Raw genomic sequence first — 10,518 nt, 5'->3', positions numbered from 1 at the left:
CGGCCTTCCTTCGGCCGCGCCTCACCGTGAGCGTCTGAATTTCATTGCCCCACGCGGGATTTGGGCACCCAAGGCTCATCCCCCGGGATCTAGGTACATAGACCCCAGATGTTTTTATTGTCACAATTAAGAACAACACTGCTGTTTTAATTCCGCAATGTGAGTGATAAATAAAAGCAAACGATTGAGACTTCCAATCGGCACCCAAGCTTTGCAATTATTTACCGATGGCAATTAACCCAGAATTGGGTGGAGTTGAATCAGTGGTTCGGCGGGTTGGTCGGTCTTTCTGGTTTTGCTCTATTTCTACATCACCCACACCAAATCATATACTAGATTTACAGTCGGAAAATGTTCAATGCTTTCCCAGGTCAGGCTATTTACATGAAATAAAGTGAAGTCGCTTTTTGAAATTGGAGTATTTGGGGATCACTGGCTTCCTTCCCTCTCCATTCCTACCTAGTCCTGGAGAATGTGGTGTGAGGTGTGCGGGGGAGGTGAGGAGTTCGCTCCGGGTCCAGGCGAGGGGTTCAGGCAAAGGGTTGTGTGTCACAGCCGTCCTGGAGACTCCCGAGGCGAGATAAAGTTTCGTTTTTAACGAATCGGGAAGCAGAGGACCCCAACTCTCGGGCCACGGTCGGGCTACATGTGCCTCCCTCCTACTGGAGTTCCCCTAGTGGCCCAAGGACAGGGCGCTGGAGTTTATACCCACAACCCAGCAAACATCCTCACGGGGAAATACAGACGGCCCCTTCATCATCTGTCTTCTTGCCCTACTCAGCACAATTCACATTGAAGAAGGATCTTACCCTCCCCTTAGTCAGAGTCTATGGTCTGTGTAGTGATAGGTTTAGCCCAGTCTCGAAATTAATGAAAAATAATCGAGAGGGAACGTTATTTTTATATCAGAAGTGAATAACAAAAGTGGCAAAAGGTAAACAAAAACCTCTCAAACTCAAGCTCAAGTTGCTACCTTTAAAAGATCAGTGCAGCGGAAACCCTAGGTTATCTAAGTGGAATAAGCCCTCTGGCTTTCAGTGCTGGGATGCAAATAAGAGCTTTTGGCTCTCACAGCCAAACTCGGTCCATGGGTGGTGCCGATCGAATTGTATTCCTTATTTATTTCAATTTTCTGCTGATTAAGTTTGGACTTAATGATCTCGTCCAAACTACTGTAGTGATTATCCCTCCATGGTGTGCTACTTTAATACCCTTAAATCTCAAAATTGTGCAAGGGTCTTCCTTCCCCGTGTACACAGCTCAACGCTCCTGGAAATTTAAAGATATCCAGCTATGGAAGAAATTGAGAGGGAATAAGAGAAACCGCCGTCCAACACCTAAACCCTGACATCCCATCATCACAGCCCAGAAGCCGGGAAGTCTCCATCTCCCGAAACATTCTGGGGTTGAGAAAGGGGTAAGAGTTTTCGAGATGGTTGTGAAGGGGTGTGTGTATGTGTACCAGATACTATTGTATCTAAAGACTCCACCTCAATTTTGGTGATTCTGACCCCGTAAAACTCAAAACAAATAATGCTCACAGGGGAGAAAAGTTTAAAAAGTTCACTGCTCCCAGGTTGAAACATCACATGAGAAACAAATGCTCCCAATAAGCTGATTCCGTTCCCTGAGAATGGAGTAAACCTATAAATGATAACATCTTGTGTGTGTGGAGGTGGGGGGAAACCCAGGAATAAAAAGAAAAGTGAAAGAGAAGAAACAGAGAAGGAAAGCGGGGAGGTGGCAAAGATGGAATAGGGCGATCCTTCGGCCTACAAGGGGATTAAGGACATCTCTAAGGCTTAAGGAGCAACAAATTAATTTACACAATCCTGGGAGAGCCCAGATGGCCTTTAATTAATCCCTTCAAAAGAAGGAGCTAGGCCAGGGCTGCGCCGGCTGCCTGCTCCATTAGCTCCATTTTACAAGAGACCAGACTCTGTTCGAGGTGAGGCGTCGTGAGCTCGTGGGGGAAGGGGGGCTAGGGTGACGAGAGCAGGCGAGGGGGAGGCGAGGGAAGAATATGAACTGCTCTTCCATAAAAGGGCTGGGTTTTCATTATTCTTCTCTTTAAAAAGTAATACCCTCTTCGTCTCTGCTCTGCCCCCCTCCCCTTTCCCATTTTATTTAACACAATTAATTGAGGCGTCCACTGGCCCAGCGGCCGAACCGCACCACTCGTCAGGCCTCGCCCCCTGGCCCCGCCCACCGGCGGGATAGAAGTGGGAGGGGGCGGGAACCAGGCGGGCGCGGTCCTACGGCTAGCCCCCTTCAGCCAATCAGAAGGCGCGGCGCTTCCGAGTGGGCGTGACCCGGAGGCGACGCGAGGCCCCAGGCAGAGCGCTATTGGAGACGGTGGTTACGCCCCCGGCTTGCACCCCACCCTCCCCGCTCCTCGGGCCCGCCCTTCGCGGCTGCCTCGGAGTGACGTCCTTCAAAGTTCTCATTTTGGACCCCCCATCTGCCCCTCCCTCTCGTCCCCCAGCTAAAGAGGGGTAGGGAGTGATGCAAATGTTTTATTACCTTTGAGAGCTTCATCTGAACTGTCAGGCCCGGAGGGAGCAAGGAGAGGAGAGAGAGAGGTAGTGGAACAGCCTCGGAGAGGGGGTCAGCTTGGCCGGAGGACAGGACTTAGAAAAGCGAAGCCTGTGGAGTCGCTAAGAAAATGCGAGACAGAAGAGGCAAAGGCGGAGAGTGAGAGGAAGAGAGGGCGCTGGGGGCGGGGTGGGGCCGGGGTCGCCAGGCCCTTTTGCAGAAGTGGACAGACGAGTGGAGCCATAACTGAAGGCGTCAGACTTTTCACTTAAGTCTTTGCTTTTCTGTGTTTTTCCTCCCACTTTTTTTCCCCTTCTTTTTCTTTTCAATATTTCAACTCTAGTACCCCGTGGCGCACAGGGGAAGACGGGTCGGCGCGCCGAGTCTGGGAGCCGCGGAGATCGGTGACACTGCCCTTTCTGGCGCCGAAGCCTCGGGCAGAGCAGGCGGAGGAAGCCCGCCCAGAGGCCAACCCTCCCGCGGGTTAGATGCGCTCTCTCCCTGCGCGCTCCGCGCGCCGAGTGCGAAATCAACCTCGTGGCCCAAAGAGCAGGGCATCCAAGTAAGACTGGAGCTCGTCGAGCGGAACCCGGCATCCTTTGAATCTCCCCGAAGAAAGCGAGCCGGCCCCCCACCCCCAACTCTCCCCACCTCAGATTCGGTGATTCTTAACTTTGTTACGAGCTCTCTGGGGCCGGACGGGGTTTGGTTTTGCTTATTTCCAAGAGGGAGAAGATGAGAAGTTGCGCTCTTTGAGCGGCGAGGAAAAAGTGAGGAAGAAACGAGGAGCCCGAGATTGAATCCAGGACTCTAGCAGGGAAAGGACAGCCCAAACCACCCGGACGCTGCTCGCTGGTCTCGGCCAGCCACCGCCTCTCCACTGGTGTGTTTGGACATTTCTGCTGCGCAGTTCCGAGAGCAATTCTCGGCGGCGGCATTCCTGGCCCCGTTGGCACGTCGCCCCCGGGTGCGCCGCCGAGCGCCTCCTTGCTCGCGCCCGCGGCGCTTCTCGCTCTTCGGAGCCCCGCCGAGGGGTAGGGGCCGGCGCCCTAGCTGCGTGGCCGCGGGCTCCGGCCTGGTCGTGGGATGTTAGCGGTGGGGGCGATGGAGGGCCCCCGGCAGAGCGCGTTCCTGCTCAGCAGCCCGCCCCTGGCCGCCCTGCACAGCATGGCAGAAATGAAGACCCCGCTGTACCCCGCCGCCTACCCCCCGCTGCCCGCCGGCCCCCCCTCCTCCTCGTCCTCCTCGTCCTCCTCGTCGTCTCCCTCCCCGCCTTTGGGCGCTCACAACCCGGGCAACCTGAAGCCCCCGGCCGCGGGGGGGCTCTCGGCCCTGGGCAGCCCCCCGCAGCAGCTCTCGGCCGCCACCCCGCACGGCATCAACGACATCCTGAGCCGGCCCTCCATGCCGGTGGCCTCAGGGGCCGCCCTGCCTTCCGCCTCGCCCTCTGGGTCCTCCTCATCCTCCTCTTCCTCGTCCACCTCCGCTTCGGCTGCTGCTGCCGCAGCCGCAGCGGCGGCCGCCGCCGCCTCGTCGCCAGCGGGGCTCCTGGCCGGCCTGCCCCGTTTCAGCAGCCTGAGCCCGCCGCCGCCGCCGCCCGGGCTCTACTTCAGCCCCAGCGCCGCGGCCGTGGCCGCCGTGGGTCGGTACCCGAAGCCGCTCGCCGAGCTGCCCGGACGGACGCCTATCTTCTGGCCGGGAGTGATGCAGAGCCCACCCTGGAGGGACGCCCGCCTGGCCTGCACCCCTCGTGAGTACAGTCGCCTGCTGCGCCCACTTGTGCTGGTTCTGCCCGCTCTCAGGTCACGGCCTCTGGTGTGCAAGCGTCCAGGTCCACCCTCTTGCCCGCCGAGCAGTTTGGCAGGGCCAGAATCACAAGATTTAGGGTGGGCCAGGGCGTTCGGGGAGGGATTCTTGCTTTCCTGAGCGCCACGGTGTGTCCAGGCGGCCCCTCTTCACAAGTCCCGGGCACGCGAAGCAGAGCGCGTGTGCATGCGTCTCCGTGAAACACACCGCGGTGTGCGGGACGTGTGTCTCACCCAAGGCCTCGGCTGCTCCCGAAACAGCCTGGCCCGGAACCGTAGGCCCCTCCTGGGTTAGAGAGGTGCTGAGGGCAAGAGGGGCTACTGCCCCTTGCGGAGTGACCCGCCCGCACTCCAGCTTTCCCGTGTCCCAGGCCAAAGTCCCATTCGATCTTCGCAGCCTCACTGGCCTCCTGCTGGGGAACGGCATCGAGGAGCCCTTCACAGCCCTGAGCCGAACGCTTGTGTTTGCATGTGCGACTTGGTCCAGGGTGTCCCCACCTCACCTGGTCGTCTTCACCGCCCCCCTTCGTCCTGCGAGTACATGCAGCCCAGGGAGCCCACTGAAGACAGGTCCGCGGTCGAGTGCCACTTCGGGCCGCTCGCCACCGCTGGGCTCTGGTTTTTTCCACCTGCCTCGGCCCCAAGGGCCGGGACGCCTTGGGCCTGGACATATTGAGGGGCGTCGTGGCTCTCAACATCCTAATAGGAGAAAGAACCGGAGGATGAACCAGGCGGCGGGACAAGGATGGGGGGCAATGCAACATCCCGCAAAGATTTTGCTGGAAACCAACTGAGTCAGCCCAGGATCGCTCTAATCTAGGTAGTTGGCCAGCTCGCCGACGCAGCTCCCATCCTCCTGGGTGGCATTGAGGGCCCAGTGCCCGGTCCTTTTCTCGCTCAGTTCTTTGCTTTTGACCGAGTCCCCGAAGTTTCTCACGTCTCTGGATCTCACGTCTCAGCTCTGTGGCTGAGCGGCAGTAACTGAGGGAAGTTGGGAGAGCCAAGTGGAGGCTCCCTTGGGGAGCCTCGGGACTGGGGTGGCGCGGGGAGGGGGAGTGGCGGGGGCGGGTGAGGGTGTCGGGGAGACGCTTTTGTGTGTGTTCGGAGGGCCACGTAGGGACCTCCAACAAAGGCGACGCCCCCTCCCCTCGGCCGCAGCGGCGTTAGGGTTGGGGGGCGACTTAGCTCGCTTGTATTTCTAAAACAAGGCGCCCTTTGTGGCTCGGGCACAGGTTAGGAAAGCGTTCGAGGAACAAAATTAGTCGTCCCACGCAAAGGCCCAGAGACCGAGCGCCCCCAACTAGACTAGACGGCGAGGAAGGGGACTTGCCCACCAGTCCCCAGCCCCGCACTCCGTTTCCAGGGCCCTAGCGATTCAGCCTCGGCAAACTTGAGCGATGAGCTCTCAGTTGGACATCGTTGTTGGGCCAAAGGTTATTTAATGCAGTTCCAAGCACACCCGCTTAAAAGACAAAAAACAACAAGAAACAGGTGGGTGTAAAAAAAGCAAAGGGGGGAAGAGCCGTGGGGCCGTAAGCGCCCCCCAGGATTTCTCAGTACTGCAGAGGAGCACGCTCTCGGTTCCCACCGCAACGTGGTTTCTGGAGTTCGTTTCTTCTCAGTGGAGCCGCTGATAACTGATTGCTTCTTCCATTCCCTTTTAAAAAATCTGTCTCCTAGATCAAGGATCCATCTTGTTGGACAAAGATGGGAAGAGGAAACACACGAGACCCACGTTCTCGGGCCAGCAGATCTTTGCCCTGGAGAAGACTTTCGAACAAACGAAATACTTGGCGGGGCCCGAGAGGGCTCGCTTGGCCTATTCGTTGGGGATGACGGAGAGTCAGGTCAAGGTGAGTGGACCTTGCAAACCTCGAGGAATAGCGCCCCTGTGTTCGCCGTGTGCGTGTACCTACACACACACACACACACACACACACACACACACACACACACACCAAACTAACAAATAGCCACCCGCCCAGGGGTGCGGGTCTGCGGAGACTGGGGAGAGCTGAGATCAGCGAAGGAGGTTGGTGGAGGGGAGTAAGTTACAAAGGCTCTGGGTCTCACAGGCGGGCAAACTGTTGATGAACGAAAGGAATCAAGCCCCCGCCTTTGAAATCAGGTTAATCTAGATAGCAGCATGTGCTGGGGGAACTCTCCATTATTAGAGAATAAAAGCATTACTGAAATATCAGCCCTGAGAATAGATGAGGCCAGTTAGATAGCTTCTATTTGTTCTATTTGTAAGCATATTCAAGCTTTTGCTTGTCAATTCAGGCTCCACTAGTTAAAGAATTTCCTAATGTAGATCAGCATTATAGTGCTACTGTATTAACTTACAGGTTAAAAAAAAAAAATCCACACGATTTGACCCCTTAACATGGATGCACCTGCTTTTAACTGAGCCTGAAGGCAGTCACTTTGGAGTAGTAATTTTCCAAGTGAATTAACAAGATTATGACTGTATTATGAAATAGAAGTTTATCAATATATGTAAGGTTTTACTGTTTATTACAATTTATAATTAAAATGTCACTTAGCTTATAATTGAGTTGTACAGTAAATTTCCAGGGAATCAAATTGGAGAACTCTTTCCCTGAAAAATAAAGGGATGGAAACAGCTGTGTACCGTAAATCTAGTGGTTTCCTGTATTTCCAGTATTCCCTTTTGTTCTTCAGTTTGCTATATCTTGCTCTCTCTCTATGTGTGTGTGTGTGTGTGTATGTATATATATATATATATAGATATCTATATCAATGCATTTCAGGAGTGATTTTCTACATGACCATTAGAGTACCATCACTGTTAAGATTATTTTTTGCAGTGGTTGGTACAAAGTTTACCACAGTAGTCTGGAGGTCTTCATTTGTCACCATAAATATGTCTACGTGGCTAGAAGTGAATTATTATAACTGCATAAAGAAACTAAAAATCACTTTCTTAACAATTCTGATTCTCTAGATAAATACATAACAGATGAGAAAATGGATGAGAAGCATAAAGACAGGATGCTTCAATATATTTGGGAAATTGGTTACTTACGGCTGGTGCTTTAGGTTTAAAATACGTGTATCAAATACAATGTCAAAAATCATGAATAGGCTTAAAATAGTTGTATAAAAATGAATGTCTTAGGAAGGATCAATATTGAAATAATATTTGAAAGACCAGGCATGCTAATAGTGGGAAATAATGTAATTGGCAAAATTTCACTTTTAAAAAGTAACTCATGAAGATTCTTGCCTTGATCTTTGGTTTTATGAAAAACATTAAACCAGAGAGACAGAGACACACAAACTGCTATGATGATTTCAACTAAGCTATTAAATATTTTCATGCATTTATGTTGGTTATTATCACTGACTTAAGGTTTGTGTTTTATCAGTATTTTATTTGACATCACATCATACAAGTATACATGGGTAGGGGAGTGTTTACTCACCATTTTTGTGTGTCTTCAGACCGGAAATAAGTGAAACAGGCAAATATCCCAAAGTGAAAAAAACAGAGGTTATTAGTGTAAATGCTGTGTCTTTCCCCACAAATCTCACTAAAAAGCAAGTACGCCTCAGATTGTTTGAAATACCTGAATCTGAGAAAGTAAAAAAACGAATAGAATTGCAGTCACTAGGAGGCAGCTTTACGGAGGGGAGAAGTTTTCTACTTCCAACTAGAAAGTAGGCAAGCGAAGTCTTTTAGGGAAACTCAGTTTAAGTTTCCAAGTTTTTTTTTTTTTTTTTCCTTCTTCTGAGAAATCGCTCAGTGACAACCTCAATACTCTTGTGTTGCTATCACTATGGCAACGGCAGGCAGTTTGTTGGTGCCTGATCCGCAGACAAGACCCGGGCGATGGAGACCGACTTTGACGGCCCGGACGCGGGAGGGCCGCAGGGGAGCGCGTCTCGCCATCCGGGGGAAGTGGGGGCGGCCCGCAGGAGCCGGGGGCCACGGCCTGGCTCCTCTGCTCCGTGGAAATTCCTTCCACCACCCCGCCTCCCCCCGAATCTCCCCTCTTCTCCGCTTTCTCGGTCTGCCAGGTCTGGTTCCAGAACCGCCGGACCAAGTGGAGGAAGAAACATGCAGCCGAGATGGCCACGGCCAAGAAGAAGCAGGACTCGGAGACCGAGCGGCTGAAAGGGGCCTCGGAGAACGAGGAGGAGGACGACGACTACAACAAGCCCTTGGACCCCAACTCGGACGACGAGAAAATCACGCAGCTGCTGAAGAAGCACAAGTCGAGCGGCGGCGGCGGCGGCGGCGGGCTCCTGCTGCACGCGTCCGAGACCGAGGGCTCGTCCTGAGCGCCCGCCGCCCGCGCGCCCGCCGGCCTCGCGTCTCCCGCCCGCCGGGGCCCCGCGCTTTTCTAAGATGTACATATCTATTTTTGTAACCTACGAGTGGAGCAGGGGCAGGGGACAGAGACTTCGGAGGATGACGAGACGTGGCAGACAAGACCACGAATTGCACCAAACTGATGCTGCAGCGGGGCCACCCTCCGCCCCCGCTCGTTGTCCCAGCCGCGTCTCCCTCTCCGTGTTCCCCCCTCCCCCTCCTCACACCGCCCGCCCGCCACTACCCCACCCCACCCAACCCCAGTTTTGCCTGGAGACCGGCCGGGGCGGGGAGCGCGGAGGGAGACCCGGTCTGGACCCTCCGACACCCACCGCGCGGGGGACCTCGGCGCCACCGATGGGAAGAGGGACAAGTCTCCCCCCGCAAACTGCTGTGGCGACTAAAGTAACCTGTTGAAGGCTCTTTGTAAATAAATCGTGAGTCACACTGACTAGAAGTTACTTTATTGTGAATATTTAAAATGTAAGATGCTTTCTTTTTGGAATTTGGTATAAAAAGATGGACCTCCTTCTCCCGGCTCCCCTCCCGCTTTTAAGAGCAATTTAAACCACACGGTTCCCCTTTTATTTTGAAATTAATTGGAGAAGCGTAGACAGGAATGTTCTCAGTCTCCCTCCCCTCTCGCGCCCCTCCCGGGTCTGGATTTGTTCAGTCTCTTTCCCCACCTCCCCCACCCCAGTACATCCTCTCTGGCTCTTCTACGACCCCTGGCCCCGAGCCCGGTTTCCCCCGTCCAGGACTTGAAATAGAAGACGTGGAACCAGGGAAGGCCCCCAACCAGCCTCTCTGTCCCCCTCTGAAATTGCACAGTCGTTTGTTGCTATTTATTAGTGATTTAAAGAAAGTGTTGGGGAGGGATGGGGCTACGATAGCTTGTATTTAATTTAACTCCTTTCGGATAAAAATGCGTGTTAAAGTAGATGGTGGGAATTGTTACAACCGCTCTGGGTCAGAAACAGAAAACTCCATTTAGTTGCTGTAATTGAATTTGAAGTGTTTTGTATCATAAGAATACTATAGACTATGTAAATTGTTTTCTTTTTTAAAGCTAATAACGGTGATATATTAGCATCTTTAACTTTTATTAATTTATATAAGGAATTCGGTTTGTAAAGAGAAGAAAACCCCCTTTGCAAGACCAGTTAAATGTAATGCACTTTCTGTTTCAAAGGATAAATCAAATTAAAAAACAGTTTGAAGAAGTCTGTTGCCTTGAATCAAAGGGTTTATATAGACCATTTGATCTCATCTGAGATCTCAAATAAAAGTCAAGACCACAAGCATTTTATTTTGGTTTCTTGGGTAAAATAATTGTTACATTATTATTATTTTGGAAGGGGGGAGGTCACATCTCTCATTCTCCTAGATTGGAAAGATAAATGCAGCCCCATTCAATGGGCTTCTTGGAGAGACTTGTCCAACAGGCTGCCTCTGCTGTCTTGTCTGTGCTGTCTGATTTCTTCCTGATAGCTTTTTCCTTTGTGAGAAAGTCCCTGGAGGTTTTGGGGAGACCTCATTTCCATATACCCAAGATCGCTTCTCAATTCAGCCTTAGCTTTCTTCGCTGAGAGGAGGCAGTGGAACTGGCTGTCAGGGCAATGCTGCTGTTTGATGCTAACATTTTCTCCCCAGTAGGTTGTAAAAATACAGAAGTTGGTGGAAAACTGGGACCCCTGATTTTGCTAAACATTACAATAAAGAAGGCTATATTTCAAGAAAGCTTCTTCTCTAGGATTCTCTAGGATTAAGGAAGCAATATCACAGCTTCTGCAGCTGAAATTGTGAAAAAATAAAAATAGGGAATCCCGAGGAGAGAGC

General features: G+C 52.4%; 1 protein-coding gene across 1 annotated transcript; it reads left to right on the top strand.

The window, feature by feature from the left end:
* Positions 1–3,514: 3,514 nt before the first annotated feature.
* On the top strand, positions 3,515–9,819 carry NKX6-1 (NK6 homeobox 1). The gene is made up of 3 exons (XM_014477297.2): positions 3,515–4,285; positions 6,021–6,193; positions 8,385–9,819. Exons 1-3 carry the CDS (start codon positions 3,622–3,624, stop codon positions 8,646–8,648), a joined length of 1,101 nt encoding a protein of 366 aa, XP_014332783.2. The 5' UTR covers positions 3,515–3,621; the 3' UTR covers positions 8,649–9,819.
* Positions 9,820–10,518: the final 699 nt, after the last annotated feature.

The sequence above is a fragment of the Bos mutus genome, chromosome 6 (assembly GCF_027580195.1).
Source record: "Bos mutus isolate GX-2022 chromosome 6, NWIPB_WYAK_1.1, whole genome shotgun sequence".
Classification (NCBI taxonomy): Eukaryota; Metazoa; Chordata; class Mammalia; order Artiodactyla; family Bovidae; genus Bos; species Bos mutus.
This window is presented reverse-complemented; position numbering and strand designations above follow the sequence as displayed.